General features: G+C 37.4%; 1 protein-coding gene and 1 long non-coding RNA gene across 2 annotated transcripts; one reads left to right on the top strand and one right to left on the bottom strand.

Moving 5' to 3' along the window:
- Positions 1 to 2,784: 2,784 nt before the first annotated feature.
- Positions 2,785 to 4,334, bottom strand: LOC147483572 (F-box/FBD/LRR-repeat protein At1g13570-like). Its single transcript, XM_086579600.1, has 3 exons — positions 3,492 to 4,334; positions 3,240 to 3,395; positions 2,785 to 3,135 (listed from the first exon to the last, which is right to left on the bottom strand). The coding sequence occupies exons 1-3, from the start codon at positions 4,332 to 4,334 to the stop codon at positions 2,791 to 2,793; spliced, it is 1,344 nt and encodes a 447-aa protein (XP_086435726.1). The 3' UTR covers positions 2,785 to 2,790.
- Positions 4,335 to 14,472: 10,138 nt separating this feature from the next.
- On the top strand, positions 14,473 to 15,292 carry LOC147483571 (uncharacterized). Its single transcript, XR_015207010.1, has 3 exons — positions 14,473 to 14,798; positions 14,886 to 14,971; positions 15,249 to 15,292. It is a non-coding gene; the product is annotated as an uncharacterized LOC147483571 (long non-coding RNA).
- The last annotated feature ends 1,811 nt before the right edge of the window (positions 15,293 to 17,103 follow it).

Genomic DNA, 17,103 nt, shown 5'->3' with positions numbered 1-17,103 from the left:
TACTAACCTCGGCTAACTGCTCAAACTGTACTGACAAATCTGTTACCACTGCGGCATCTATTGGTGGAATAGGTATTCTCATATCTTGCCCCCGAAGTAATCATGCTCCGGTGCCAAAGGTCATCATCATCGGATATCGTGGAGTTCTTTTGCGGCATCTGAATATCATGAAACACCCGGGCTGGATCGTGGCAACTCCACTCCTCCGGGAAATGAATGTCGGGCCTCAATGCTCCGGAAGTAACCCCTTCAAAATTGGTGCCCGGTATAACGCGACCTAGCAAGAGACCTCGACCAACCCTCTTCCAATATAAGTCATAGTAAGCCAGTAAAAATGAAAGGCGATGCATCCGCCACTCATTTGGGTTTGCTCTATAGTGTGAAAAAAGTAGGAAGAATATCGAGGTCATCATATCTATGGGTGGTGGGTAAGGTATAACAATCTATCCGGATACTTGCCGCCAACATCCGTCCCCAAGGTACCATCGCGATTGACCGACCCTATAAGTATCATTCGGCGTGAGAAAGAAACCTTGCTCTATGACACATATATAATAGTCTACGGATTTTCGGTGTTCTCGGAACATCCGGAATATCCGCGATAAGGGTCCGAAGATGAAGGACTTCGGCCGGGGTTACCACTCAATCCGGGTAGCTCCTAAAAGCTCAATCTCCGCGACGAGTGTTATGAATATTATGTGATAGGTCCCCATACCCCTTTGCCTCTGATGAAGCCCCATGCTTGAATCGTGGAATCAGGTCATGAGTCTCATCCTCTTCCAACCTCTTCAACACGGGATGCATCACACGAAAATGTTCAGTATCACCAATCGCCATCAATAGATAAAATACAATATCAATATATATATAAACATGTCAACATTGATAATTAGATAAATAAATGAAATGAAACAATAACTTAATAAATAAGACTTACCGGTATAATCCAAACAAAGCCGCACAAATTACCTTTAGCGGCTTTCGTCTCAACTGCAAGGTCTAGCCAGCGGTAAAGGTATGCCAAGATGGATTGACCCGACCATAATCCCACATCCTCTCTACGTCCCGAGGCAAATGCCATCCACGATACACGTAAATAACTATTAGCATATCCAAATAATACCACACCAACAAAGTAGAAGAGGAAGGCACGTACATACTCGTGGATCGACTCCTCACCAATATGATAGTCTTTTGGCTTCTCCTTGAGTCTATTCAAATATCTCGAAGTAAACCAACTCATATTTATAGCTCCTCCCTTAAATTGCTCAGCCGATAATCTCAAAAACCCGTCTTGCTCATCATCTTCAACCAAATCAAAACCTTCAAAGAAACTCATCGCCGTAGTAAAAACCTCTAAAATTTCATCAAAAGGAATGACATCTCCATAACCAATTGGGATACCCGTGAGCATTGTGAAATCAAGAGGGGTAATCCCAAGCTCACCCCATGGGAAATGGAATGTGTGGGTAGTTTGCCACTACCGCTCAACTATCCCAAACAACAACGCCTGATCATTTTGTCCCAAATTAGAATTCAAAAAGTTCCCAAATGGTGTGGCGGATATAATGTCGGTAACCGTGACAAAATTAGGATCCGTTTTTGATTTCATACAACGCCACCATGACACAACATTTGAAAGTGCATAATGCACTTTCCATAGGTGTACTTCCTACATTCAACCAACACGCAATACGATATAATTACAACTAATTTTTTTTTAAACAATGCGACAAATTCAAACTAATTACACAACAACAAACTTGATATAAACTAACATAAATAATAATAATTAACATAAAAAAAAATCAAAAACTTACTTGAGACTCCGTCACTTGATTTGCTACGTGTTGGACCGATGTTGACACTAATGGTGGGTGTTCCTCGATTTCACAACGCGGTGGAAAATTGAACTCAAGTTCAATTTCGTCCTCCTCGCCCACATTACGCGTTCTTGACGACGATCATTTTTGCCTATTTTTTTTGGAAATTTTAACATTTCCAAACCATCGGGAATTTTAACATTTCCAAACCATCGGGAATGCTCTTCATGTGGTGAGGTTGGTGGGGATGCATTGGGGGGTGGAGAAGTCATTATGAATGGAAGTTTGTGTCAAAAGGTTGTTAATGGAGGCTAGAAAATCGCAATTTTGGCTGGAAAGGAAGTGAAAATGGAGCCTGTTCGCGTCTGTTCATGTTGAGTCATCAGACGGGACGTTACATCCCGTCTCGTTATAAAATACCATACGGGATGTTACATTCCGTCTCGTATCAAAAACCTCCAGACGGAATCTAACATCCCGTCCGAGATATTTTTTATCACTTTTGCATTACACAGCTTCACCTTGTTTTTCACCGGGTTGGTGAAAAGGAGGTAAATAAGTGATAAAGTGGCGGTGAATAAGGGGGGAAAACTATCACTAGCATTGCAAATGCTCTAAGAAAAAAGTTCACAATTTCAAATTTAGAATTTCAGAATTCTACTTTCACGTGTTCTTGAACTCTTTGGAAGACCGCCCAAAAAGAAAAAAAAAAAAAAGACGCAAGAAGTGACGGAAAACTACTCAAGGAGACATAATTTTTAAGCATCTTAGGAATGAAGCGTAGCTCTCATAATTCTCATGCATAACTAGCCATAGTCACAAATTAAGAAATAACTTAACTACTAATTATAACTCTTCTAGAATAATCTAGAACATACGTATTCTATCCTACATCATGCCTACTGTTACTGTTAGTATCTCCCCTTGCAAGAAAGAGTATTTAGCACACAGACAGAATGAATAGTTCTTAAAGTTTCACAGATCCAATAGTGGATATATACTCAATGCTGTTCTCATACAGTTCGTCATGGACAAGCCTGGAGAACGTGACCTTTACTTCCGGTGAAGCTCTCTTGAACTGCAATATCTTGTCTATATAGTCGTCAGTAAAAAATTTCGACCACTTGATAGTCAGATTCTCAAGCACCAATGAATTTAGCAAGATGAATTGTACAAATCCTAATTCATGTTGCACTCCCTTAAATCTAGCTCTCACAAATTTCAGGTGAGTAAAGATATTTTCCGCTTCCTGTGAGCGCTCTGTCCAAAAGTCTTCTTCGTACAAAAGAGCATTCTTTCTATTACGAGCGGCCTGAAAACGCAAGTGAAAGTATGTGAACAAATAACTAAACTTTGCCCCTACTGCTAGTCAAACTTTAAGTTATTGCACAGAAGAACATACTACAAAATACTCACAAAAATATCTAATTCCTTCAGATATGGTGCGCTTCTACATAGGCAAAGAACAGCAAGAATTTGTTTGGAGTCTTCGAAGTTGACACACAATGTGATGGATTTGAGGTGACTATAAGTTCCTTGTAATCCCTCTCTTACAGTATTAATTGGGGAAAGCTGGAAATCAACAGAGAAAACAAAAGTCACTAAAGCCGGGAACTAAATTGTATGAAGACAAACATATAGGATTATAGGAATGCAAAAGAAACTTACCTCCGTGAACGGATAGTCAATAAAAATTTGCTGAATTTCATCTAGCCGCCCAAGAGCTTCTTCTAACCTGAATGATGTACTTGGAAAGAGCCCAGGAGGCCATATGCGAATGCCCGCATATACAAGTTTTGGTGTATTCTGAAATTTGAGGCTCTCACAAGCCCCCTTAATGACGAACTTTCGCAGATTTGGAGAGTTAATGTTGAGACTAGTCAAGGATTTGCATTTCCAAATTTTAAGACACAAAAGAAGGGGGCTCTTCATGACCAGACTTTCAATTGTACCACTTGTTATATTCACACCAGTAAGTTTAAGAAAATTTAGACGACTAAATCCATTGAATTGTGATGATAATCTCAACTCGCAGCCTCCTAATTTAAGCTCGTGTAAATTCTGACAAGTGCAGAGGCAAGTCGGCACCAGATAGGAATCCGACCTCTTCAAAACAAGGACTAGATGCGTCAATGTATTCTTCAAAGAAACGAATGCAATCCATTTATCGACATCAGAGCAACCACCTTCTAAGTATTTATAGATTGTAAAGTTGGAAACCATACCTTCATGAAGCAAAAGAACATTATTAACTATTGTCACCAGTTCAGTGTCTTCTATGATTCCTTTCTTAGAATTGATACTGGCTGCAGCATCAAATATTAGATTTGGAGTAGATCTCCATCTGTATTTCCAACTTCTTGATAACAAACTTGTTTTTACAGCATCCCTTATGGGTAAATGCTTGATAATTTCATCAATCAATTCATTTTGTAAATAGCTGAACCTATCTAAATTCTCCACGGAACAAGTCTTTTTGTTATATTCAAGATTACTAGACATTTCCTCCATTCCACAACTTTGTCTAGCCAGATGGATGAATTACCTACAAACAAATTAGGAAGTGGAGTAAATAAAAAGTCAGAGATACAATTCTTTTGTGCGCAAGCGGAACGCACACTCCAAATGGACTGTGCAGAGCCCCTAAATGCTATCGAATTCACACAACCAGTTATTACTTGCTTGTATAAATTTGAAGTTCACAATTCATACGCTTCTCACATCACAATTCACACTAACTGAAAACACGCTGTATGTAAACTAGATATTTGTACCTACCAGACTCAAATGCAGTAATCATCATTATTTCACTTCCTAGATACATGTTTATTTGGACTTCATGTATATACCGCACATCAAAAACCAACACTGACCTTACAAATCCAACAACAACAACGTATGAACTTTGAGCTACTCTCGGAGGACAGTGGTGTTCTGTGTTCCAAGAATTTTAGCCAAGTACGTAGGCAGTGTCTGAGGATAAATAAGTTATGATTTTTTAGGACGATGATCTCTTTCTCTTCAACTTGAAGATCAGCATTCCCAATTAATTAAACCTTTGCAAATAATTAAAAAAAAGATAAAAAGTTGCAATTTTGTCAAAACTTGACAGTTCGATGTTTTCTTTTTCTTTATCGATAATCACTTGACAGTACGATGTACAAAAAACATATCGCTGAAATCAATAATTTGGTATAACACGACTAAACGGCGCTATGCAGGAGTTAGCAATAAACATACTTTTCAATCAAGTAAAACACAACCATTACCTATTCTCAAGTAGGGAATAAAAAAAAAAAGGAACCTTGTCACAACTCACAATAGAGAACCTGCCGCTTCTTTGACTTGGTTAGAAAGTTTTCCTTAGTAAAATAAAAAGTAATTAAAGGGTGTTAATATTCTCACCGCCTAAACTTGAAAACCTCCCCGCCCCAAAAAATAAAATGCCCAATATACCCTTTTGTCTCATCACTCCCCAAGTCACAACCATTTGCTCCTTCACCAGACAATCATCTCCAACGTGAATTATCTCATGTTCCTTTGAAATAAATCCAACGTGAATGATTGAGGTCATCGGAGGATTTCCTTAAGTTCTTGAACAAGTATATCAAAAACTTGAAGTGGATTGTGTCAAGTTAACCACTGAACCATGATAAGTGTGATAATTAACTGAATTACATGTTTAGAGCCTTGAGTTCTGGTTTGTTAATGCTACTTTCTGTATCTACATGAGTTTGATTTTGGGACACACTTGATTTTATTTCTATGATGTGGATACGTTGTGTAAGGCTTCTCTGGATTTTGATATTGTAAGTTTAATAAGTAACATCTAAGAGAAATCTAGACATCCATTCTACTGAAGCTTTTTTTAACTATCAGGAATCCTGTAAGCACCTTCCCTCCTTACCACTTCTTGAACTAACACTTTTCTAGTTAAATTCACGCACCATATTATATGTATTCTGGTATAAGTTATGAGTTATCTAGTTATTTAGATCAATTAATTAAAATAGAATGAAATTTTGCTAAATCGACTTGGATACGTAATTTGGTCTGAAATTTATAAACCCTTAACCCAGTAGAAGATGTTTATGATTCACAATTGAACAAAACAAAATGAAAAATAACAAGTTTAGATTTAAAAAATAATAATATTATATTAGATGATGAAGTCATTCGTGTCAATCTCCAACTTTACTCTTGGATTTGGGTAAATTGTTTGTAATTCCATTAGATATTTGCAGCCTTGCAAACACTCTCTCTCGGCTCTCGCTACTGGTGTTAGACTATAATAATAATGGCTACTGGTGTTGTATTTATGTTAAGACAGCAGTTGAAGCAGACAAGTCCGTTCGTTGTAAATGGGCCACTTTCATCTCGTAACTTCTCTGCTTCCAACTGCTCGAATTTCTCTTACTGACAAGGAGGTAAAGTCGTTAGTAGCTTTTATTGTGAGGATTTCTCCAATACCCAGAATGCATGTCAATCAATAAAGAAAACCAAATAATAATAGGACATACCTGAAGCCATAGCGTTATCAAGCCAATGGCGGAGCCAGGGGGGGCCCAGGGTACGCCCTGGCTCACCCTCAATTTTCGGAAAAAAAAAAAAAATATACTTATCCAAAAAAAAAAAAAAAAAAAAACAAACAAACAAAATAAAAGGGGAAAAAAAACACCATAAACCCAAACAAAATAAACCCCTCAAGCACTCCACTTCTCCTCCTTAACTCCATTCTCAATTATTCTACTAAAAAGTTTCTACTCTTCTTGACTTCTTGTGGAGTAACTAGGTAAGACTCACATTATTTAGTTTCTTGCCTTCTTTTTGATCTTTTTGTACTGATTCCTATACCATATTATTTAATGGCAACTCTTACTTAATTTCTTGTCATGAATTTACTAAATACTTAGGTTTGCAATTTGTAAGGGCAATTTGTATGTTGTCTATTTTAGGTCTATTACGGTTGTATTTAGGAGTTTTTAGGGAGTCAATGTGTTCTAGTGTTAATTATGGTTTGTCATTATTATTGTATTGATCCGAGACCGAGGTGTATTTAATTAAATGGTGGAGTTTACTTTTTTTAGTCAATAGAGGATGTGTTAGGGACTTAGGGACGAGTTTTTATGCCAGATGCAAGATCCCAGCATATTGGTGTTCCTTATGAAGATTGAAGATGTTCCAATCCATGCTAGGGTGTTGAAAAATAATGACTGTAAATAGGTCCTTATGTGGTATGTGGATATGATGACTTTTGGTCAAAGATTGTGGAAATGGACTCGTTACTCGTTAGTGAAATTGGTAAACTCCGTATGTGATCTTGGTTAATGGGACGTTTGGTAGCTGCTTCTATAGGTGTTCAAGAAGGAATTTGCACCGTGATCTTGTTCTACTAGCGTTTTCATTATATATTTGTTCAGTGGTGGGTTTTAAAATATTAAAATGCTCCTATTGAGATCTTTTACTCTCATGACAATACTCGCTTGCCGGTCCCCACGCCTCAAGTTTATGCAAAGGGTTGTATACCTTAGCGTTGGCATTTACCCGCTCACTTCAATATTCCTCGTTGTCTAGTTGTCTACTGTTTTCTACCGGCTCTTGCCCTCTTCTCTAGACATTACATTTTAGAGACTCTTGATCCAATGTTCCTATTGTATTATTTTATAAGATATTTGATGTTCGAAATATAGTTATTTTGTGGTTGGGTTAAGTTTGAATTATTAGTTAAAAGAAATTAGTTATTATTAATTATTTTTTTGTATGTTTGGTTGTTTGGGTGGCTCACCCTCACTCAAATTCCTGGCTCCGCCACTGTATCAAGCAAGTCCTATAAGCAGTAGCGGAACGTTGTTGTCTTCCACTCTAAAACCCTTCTTGTGTTCTCTCACAGTGGATGGAAAACTTATGAGAATCAGAATAGGGTTTGAGGTGGGGACCTCAACTTATATACTATGGGTGTATTTCTATTATAGCCCATCATGATAATAGAAATACGCTTAAGCCCAAAAAAGTATCTGCACATATCGTTAAGCCCATACTCACTTTATACACGTGTCATGACTTGACACGTGTGATTTGAGACATGTAAATGACTCGGTCATGTTACTTTAAGATCACGGTTTAGTGAGTCTTCTCAATGTCACTCGGACGTAGTTCGACAATAAACAATTGTGTAATGTGTATGATCTATGTAGGTACACCTTAAAGAGAAAAGTTCTAACAATCTCCCACTTGTACCACATAGATCATAACCTGATATTAAACAATGTTGACCTTAAGAGCTCTAAAATTAGACTGTCGAAATAAAGAGTGACGTCCCAAAAAAAAAACAATCTGGTCCATTGAAAATAAAAATATAGGATCACAGCGGCCTTTGCCACATTTAGCATGACTAGACCCATCTGTGGTCACAATACTAATATCTCCAACGACATAGATTAAGTATGGATGTGTAGCATGAAAATAACATGTAATGTGATCCCTGAACATGTTCATTTTCAACTGGTCCAACCTTATGATTTATAGTGATTTTCTTTATTCTACTTAATCAAACTGTATATGCGCAACCATAAATGAATAAGTAGATAACTTTATTTCAAAATAATCATCAATTACTGAAGTGACAATCAAGAGTTACTTAGTAATACAAACTCCCACTGAAATGAAATATCACAAAGACTAATTAACCACTCCTTTACAAGCTAGAAGCTCTTTTAAGTGCCTTAAGTGGTAAGCCTTTAGTAAGTGAATCCATATTTTGGAGATCAGTACTAATATACTCAACTATCAACTGTCAAATGATAATTTTGAACCCTTCCTTCATGTCAAGAAACTTTATATCAGTGTCCTACGGGACGCTAATGAACTCTTGTCATTCTCAAAGAAAAAATTTAGCGGCTTTAGTATCACAATAAATCTTTAACAGTTTCTAAATGAAACTAACAACATAATACCGGAATCCGATAAGATCCAATCGGTTACCAAATGATTGGTTCTTCGGCATGTGAGTGTGAAATCTTTTGTTCTTTGCAAATACCGCATAAAACTTTTAGCCGCTTTCATATCCATTCCTGGATTAAGTATTTGCCAAGCATTCCAACTACGTACGCAGTAACTGGAGCGTACAAACTTGAGCATATATGAGACTCCCTACTGCTAACGCATATGGGATATCTTCTTATAAACCGTTCTTTAAATATGTAAGCAAATTTAACTTATCACCATTACCAAAACGTGCATTACCTGGTAAATTGTTGTGCATGCCGGAACTACTTAGCACCTTTACTGACGTAAGCATTTTGTGAAAGCCAAAAAATATCACGTGATATATCACAGTGATCTTTATGCATATAACAAAATTACTACACCGTATGTCACTTCTTGATAGTAGAATATCATCAACACATATTACCATAATAAATAAATTTGCTCCCACTGATCTTATAATATAAACATTGATCCACGTTAATTTAACTTAAAACCAAAAGAGTCAATAACGTGATCAAACTTTAAGTACCACTGACGAGATGTCTGCTTTAAGCCATAGATGGATTCTTCAACTTGCAAACCAAATGTTCTGTGTCTTTTGACTCAAAACCCTGAGGTTGCTACATATAGATAGTCTCCTGAATGTCACCATTCAAAAAAGCTGTCTTAACATCCATCTGGTGTAACTCTAAATCATAATGAGCTACAAGTGCCATAATAAGCCTTCTCTTTAGAATAAATGCCTTCATTGTGAGTAAAGTCTTTCGAGACAAGATATCCTTTATATCTTCCGATGTTGCCTTGAGTCATGATTGGTTTTGCAATCCCATTAGCAAACCAATTGGTTTGACTCCTTTACGCAATTCAATAAGATCCCAAGCATCATTGTCTTTTACATATACTTTAACTCATTTAACATGACATTCATTCAATCTAAGGAGTGAGCACTTTGTTTGGCTTGAACGAAAATAATGGGATTATTTTCAGTTCCTATATCAAATTTATGCTCTTAGAGATACACTATATAATCACCTGAAATAGCTAGTCTCCTCCCCCTTATGTGAATTCTTTAATGACACTTCTAATTGAGTTTGTTGAGGTTTTTCTGTAAAAGTAGGAGACAACTTAGGAATACTTGGTTGATTTTCAACCGCATACTGTCCAAAGACAGGTATGATCAATCCATTAAAGGAACATCGTGTTCTTTCTTCAAATCATTATTCCTAGGTTGTGTACTCCTACTATTCTCAACATTTTCAATAAATATGGCATTATCCGTCACAAATAAATAGGGTATTTGAACAGGGGAAATAAAACATGAAACCCCTGTACCTTTTTGAATAGCTAATAAAGTAGTAACTAATAGTTCTTGAGTCCAGTTTCCTTTTATTAGGCCTGTATGGCCTAGCTTTAGCTAGACAACCCCAAATATGTAAATGCTTTATACTAGGTTTCTTTCCAGTCCATAGTTCATCATATGGGGTTTTAGTTACTGCTTTACTAAGTACTCGACTAAGGTTGTCTATTGTAGTCTTTAAGGTTTCACCTGTAGAGACTCTGGTTAGAAATATGATTTGTCATTCTAATAACCATGTCTTTTAAGGTCTAATTTCATCTCAAATACACCATTTTGACACGGCGTCCCTGACATGGTGTACTAAAGAACGATGTCACATTCCATCAAGTATCTTGCAAATAGTCCTGGATGTTGGCCTGATTCATCATACCCACTATAGTATTTACCACTTCGGTCGGTTTGATGGTTTAACTTTATAAGCCTTAAACACATCCAATGACTGATTTTTCATGAATTAAGCATGGATACCCATAGAAAAATTCGTCTATAAAAGTGATACAATACCATTGACCATTCCATGAAACCGTAGGGAATGAACCACAAATAGTGGTAGATACGTACCAAATCTAAGACGCCTAAAATTCTCTTGTTGGCACCAAACTTCCATATGTTTGTTTGTTTTCCCCTTTTACTCATTCAATACAAACTTTAAAAGTTTGGAAAAAACAAGGGGACCAAGAACTCCATTTTGACACATGCTTTTCAATTCTCACCTTAGAGATATGACCCAAATGCTCGTGTCATAATGTAAAGGAGTTCTTATTTATTAATCTAGACTTAATACCATAGTTAATAACATGCAAAGTTTCTTTTGACCTTAAGTGAGAGGCATCCAAGTCTAACTTACATAGATTATCCGTATAACATGGACTATAAAAAATTTGAATTTTTTTACTGAGACTAGAGATTTTTTTTTTTTTTTTTTTTTTTTTTTTTTTTTTTTTTTTTTTTTTTTTCAAAAGAACAAGTATAACTGGATTTGTTCTAAGAGGAAATTGAAGTTACTTAATAGTCTTATTAAAATCCAAACAAAAGCCATACTTTTTAATCTAAAGACCATGATGTCCTCAACACAATCTTTATTGCCATTTCCTATGAAAATGAAACCTTTGGGTATCAATGCGCTTTCGGCTCCTTGAGCAACTTTGCATGAAAACACTAATGTGAATAGTTGCAACTGTATCTATCCACTATGACTTAGATGGTACTTCAGCTAGATTAAATTTAGAACAAACAAAATTTAAATTCATTACCTTTCTTTGCGAGTCATTTATGAAATTTTGGACAGTCTTTATAAAATGTGACTTGCATGTTTCTTGCAAAAGTAACAGAAGATAATCTTATCCTGTTTATCTTGCACGTACATTTACCTGAGAAGTCACAATATCTGCAATATTTTTACCCTTATTATCTATTTTCTTTTCTCAGTGCCCTAATTGTCATTCCAGAAAGTTGCCAAGTGAGCACTCTTAGTCTTATCTTGTTTCAACATTTCTCTTATTGCACATATTGAGCAATGAACTCACTAAATTCCTTTGAGTATTATACTTCATCTCAATGGGACCAAATTGTGCTAAAAGAGAAACTAGAATGAGGTGCACATGAAGATTATCAGAAATTCCAACTTTAGTGTCCTCAATTTAGCAACAAGATTAGACATTTCCATAACATGCTCTCTAAAAATTCATATTCCAGTATACCGCAAGGTGACAAGTTTACTCAAACGCATACTTGCCTCCATCTTTTCGATGCAACATCGGTATGCAACTTGGCTTAAGAATTTCTTGGCATTTTCTATCTTAGGCATTGCACAAATAATTCAGAAACATAGTACTTTATTATCATAAGACTAAGACTATTATAGCGCGCCCACTTTTCCTAGGTAGTCTTTCATCGGCAAAACTAGTACCAGTAAAGCTTAGGAGGCACATCAACATGCATAGCATAATCCCAAAACCATACATAAAAAAAAAAACGATTATAAGATGCTCTTGCTATTAGCAAAGTTGGAACAACTTAGAACTAAACTGTTATTCAAATTGGCAAATATAGAATGTGCATTCATTGAAGCATAACACAAAAGATATCTCACATTACTATATATGTCATCTACTATAATGCATTGACAATATAATAATAAACTTGAATGTTATCATGCATTCATTAGTCTAAATGAAAATTAATAATCAAGTAGACAAATGACAAGATAGAAAACATTTATAAAACTTTAGTAGTGGGCCTTAACGAGAAACCTAACATACCATTATAATTCAAGTCTTTGGACAAGCATTTAACGTGTAAGTGGTTCTCTCTAAATACATAAGGCTAATCGACATATGTAAAACAAAGTTAGGCTTGGCCAAACAATAAGTCTTCCTTAGGGCCGACTATTGAACGCATAAGTAATTCCTAAAATTATTTTCCGTATATTAATTACCTTATACCGTCTTTAATCCGGCCAAAATAATAAACTTCCTTTGGGCCGATTATTACTTGCATGGATTAAGACGCAACCATATACAATCTAATAAACTTTACCATTAAACCTAAATAAATTTTCCATGAAAGAGGCCACTTAGGCAGCGTATCACGTTGAACTTATCCAAGTTTCATGGTTTAGATTGCTAATTTTTCAAATGTTTGGAACATGCTATTATTCAATTCTATTAATTAACTTGATGATAATAGTAGAAAAGAAAATTCCAATAGCAAAGTTAAGAAATCCAAACATAATCAAGCTGAAATTTAAGTCCATCTACTTTATTGGGACCGAAAAACTCGTCAATATGACTATTCATACGCTCAAAATGGACTTAAAACGAGGTATATACAACTGAAATAAGTTAATTGGGCCCAAAAAAAACCAAATAGGCCCAAAACAGGGTCAAACTAGGTCCAGTCAGCATGAGTCGGACCCGGTCAGCACAAGTCAAACTTTGTTTGTAAAGTCAGAACTGGCATACATGGGCCAGACCCAAACCCAATCTAGTTTATGGGTTGAGTTGGACTTTGGGCTATGGGGCATACTTTAATAAAACACAATTTCTATTTTAGTGGGCTTTAAAAGAAAAAACCCAAAAAAGGTTTTATGTTGGAATCGGTTTTAAAACTCACTTGCACCAGGTACTTTGAGAAAAGAAAAACTGATCGTCACGTTCAAAGAACAGATAGTGCAAACAAAACTTTATAGTTTTTCCGACCCCAACCTGCCTCCATTAATCCCATCAACTGAACGATACAAAACAAGTTTCGATCGTCAGATATCATCTCTACCATCACACAACCCACCACACCAAATTTCAGCCCCATTGGACACTGCATCTCCGAGATACATAGATTTTAAAATCGCCAGATTCATATAAAAACGAGTTTTTAACCACTTTTAACATCAGTTAACTACATGAATCTGAGATCGAAAACTACAAGCCACCGTACGGATTTAAAATATGGTATGAAGAGATCAATACTTGAAAATCTCAGCACCATACATCCAAACCCGAAGGAGATCCAAGAGTCCAAACTTGACAGGAAAAACAGTTTCGGGAATTTTCGAATTCAACCTTTGACGGCGATACCCACCATAACCGGTGATCAAAACCCATCATCCACCGTTGGATATGATCCTTAGATGATGAAGTACTGACTCCACAAATCCCGACCCCAGAAAAATCCGGTCGCCGGAATCCGACGGTTCAATAACGTTGAAACCGAAAAAACTGATTTTTTCTCAATTTTAATTTTAACTGTATAAGAAAATAAACCGTATGTTTTCTTAATGACTAACATCTAGGCGACTGATTGATACCAATTGTGAGGATTTCTCCAATACAGGAATGCATGTCAATCAATAAAGAAAACCAAATAATAATAGGACATATCCGAAGCCATAGCGTTATCAAGCAAGTCCTATAGTTAAAGAATTTGAACGTTGTTGTTTTCCACTCCAAAACCCTTCGTGTTTCTCACACGGTGGATGGAAAACTTATGAGAATCGAATAGGGTTTGGGGTGGGGACCTCAACTTATATCTTATGGGTGTATTTTATTATAGCCATCACGATAATAAATACGCTTTTAAGCCCAAAAAGTATCTCGCGACATATCGTTAAGCCCATACTCACTTTATACACGTGTCATGACTTGACACGTGTGGTTTGAGACATGTAAATGACTCGGTCATGTTACTTTAAGATCATGGTTTAGTGAGTCTTCTCAATGTCACTCGGACGTAGTTCGACAATAAACAATTGTACTAGTATGATTTATGTTAAGATCCTGTCTCCAACAGTTGGTAGTTTAGAACTTCAGATGCGAGTGAGATATATTTGGTCTACGTGGTGTGTCAATTGTAACAACGGTTTAATTTTATGCTATTCATTTAGGATTAGCTTATGCTATTCAATTGTGTCCCTTATGAATTTGAAGCATTTCTGCTAGAGCATTAGCTTTTAACTTGATTGTGGAATTTATGGATGCCAGAGTTTGCTCGGCCACTTGTACCTTTTATTGGTGCTAGTTATCCGCTTGTTAATGGCTACGTGATTTTGGTCCTTTTCTCACATTTCAAAAACTGCTTTCAGATGCCGAAGGGGACAACCTGCGACAAGATACACCTGAAACTTTTGAGAATAGGTAGGCGAGATAGTTGTTGTCTTCTAGAAAGCTTGTTTCATATCCGCTTTACTTCTTAAACTGAATATTCCTGTCTCTGAAAATCAGAGAGGCCATATTAGCTGCTGTTCCAAACTACGATGATCCTTACATTAAAGTTCCTCAAGTCGTGAATAAGGAATGATACTATATAGGTACTCTCTTTTTCTATCCTACTTCTTCACATTTTTTTTCTTTTTATTTGATTTATGTCTTTATTTGTTGACATGGGCCTAATCATTCACAATGGTTCTTGCGCTCAAACAACTTTTGCCATTACATACCTTGGTATAAAGACGAATATTTGTTTGATCATGAGAAAATTATGATTTTATTGATGTACCTCTTAGTATTAAGACTGCCCTGATCTAGAATTCTGTTATGAATAGGTACCGCTATTATTCTTACATAGTAAATATCAATTTTAAACAGGCAAGAGGTGGTCGATTCAGTTAGAGAAGCTTTTTCAAGGTAGCTGTATAGGACGTATACATGACATAGGAGGTTAGTGGTTACAATGGGACCGGATGGTATAGTTGAATTAAGGTTGCACCGTGATCGATCCGCGGTATCCCAACCGTTCAGAATCTAACCTGCGACATGGAGTGATGGAGAGCGTAACCTTTCGCAAAGGTAACCGCCAGCGACACGTGGAAAGAGGAGAGATCATGGAGGAGGAAAGATATAAAAGAGAGATGGAGAGGAAGAAAAAGGAAAAGAAGAAAAAGAAACGAGAGAGAGACGAGTGAGATTAGAGGTTGTAATATCAGTTCATACATTTTGGCGCCGTCTGTGGGGAAGAGAAGAAAATGGCTACGATAATAAAGAGAGGAGTAGGAAGACCTAAGAAAGGACCAATCAGAGAAACCATTGAGGAAGTAGAGAGTGCTGGAATGGGAGTGGTAGGGGAAGAAGAAGTATCAGATGTGGCGGCAGACGCCACCAGACTCTTACAGGAGGAGATAGTTAGGTTAAGAGAGGAGAATGATGAGTTGAGAAAGGAGAGGGAGATTACACGGGGTGGAACGGAGCAGGGGGAGCCAGTGGGCGGTGAAGCGGAAGGGGAGAATATAGAGTGCCCACTACCGGACGTCGAACCAACAGTGGGCATTACTTTAGGGGTGGTTCAGGCTATGATCGAGAAAGATCGGGAAGTGAATCGTGTAGCAGAAAGAGTGATCCAGAGCGCAGCACAGAAGGAGGTGGCTAGCCTCAACAAAAATCCGCTAGCAGATTCAATATGGAATTCCGAAGTACCTAAGAGGTTTTCTCAGCCCAGGTTTGAACGGTATGATGGGAAAGGAGACCCCACTGATCATTTGCACCATTTTCGGCAGCAGATGCCGTTATGGCAAGAGAATAAGTATGATGGACTTCGTTGTATGATGTTCCCGGCCAGCCTTAAGGGAGGAGCCTCGGACTGGTATTATCGGTTGGCTTCGCGAAGCATAAAAGGGTTCGAAGAGCTGGAACGCGCCTTCGTTGATCACTTCATTCACCAGAAGAGAAGAGTGGTTGATATCGCGGCCCTCTTTAACATAAAGCAAAGAGCCACGGAGTCATTGAGGGAGTTTTTATGCAGATTCAAGGAAGAGACGCTGAGAGTGGAAAGCCTGGATGAACATACGGCGGTCATAGCCTTCCAGCATGGTTTGAGATCGGGAACCAGAGTTCATGAGTCTGTGTCTAAGATTGAAATTACTACGTTGCATGCCCTATACCCGAAGGTAGAGAAGTACATACGATATGAGGATATAATCGCAGAACCGCAAAGGAACGAGAAAGAGGTCGGAAAGCGGTCACGGGGAGGTTGAGAAAGATGATCGAAGGGGTAAAGGTAGAGTAGAGGACATAGAAAGAGGATCTTACAGAGGGGAGAAACGAGGGCCAGAGAGAACACTTGATCGGGGCAAAAGAGAGGTGCGAGAGAGAAGGCCATACCGCGAAATGGAGCAGACTCCTCTTAACCGACCATTAGAGGAGATCTTGACTCTCATTAAGGAGCACCAAAATTATGAGGGGCCGCGAAGTATCCCAAGAGAGATAGAAGGGAAACCATTTTGCGAGTATCATCAAATCCGAAACCATGCCACGAACGAATGTTATGCCTTGAAATGGTTAGTAGAGAGGATGATTGAAAAAGGAATGCTTAGAGAGTTTGTTGCGGAGGTGCGTCAAGCCGATAGAGTGCCAGCTTCGGCCAGAATTTTGGGTACGATCAATGTCATCTTTAGTGGAGAGACTCTGGGGAGGAATGCCCACAGGGACAAGGTAAGGAAGACAGCAA

The sequence above is a fragment of the Coptis chinensis genome, chromosome 8 (assembly GCF_015680905.1).
Source record: "Coptis chinensis isolate HL-2020 chromosome 8, ASM1568090v1, whole genome shotgun sequence".
Taxonomy (NCBI): Eukaryota; Viridiplantae; Streptophyta; class Magnoliopsida; order Ranunculales; family Ranunculaceae; genus Coptis; species Coptis chinensis.
This window is presented reverse-complemented; position numbering and strand designations above follow the sequence as displayed.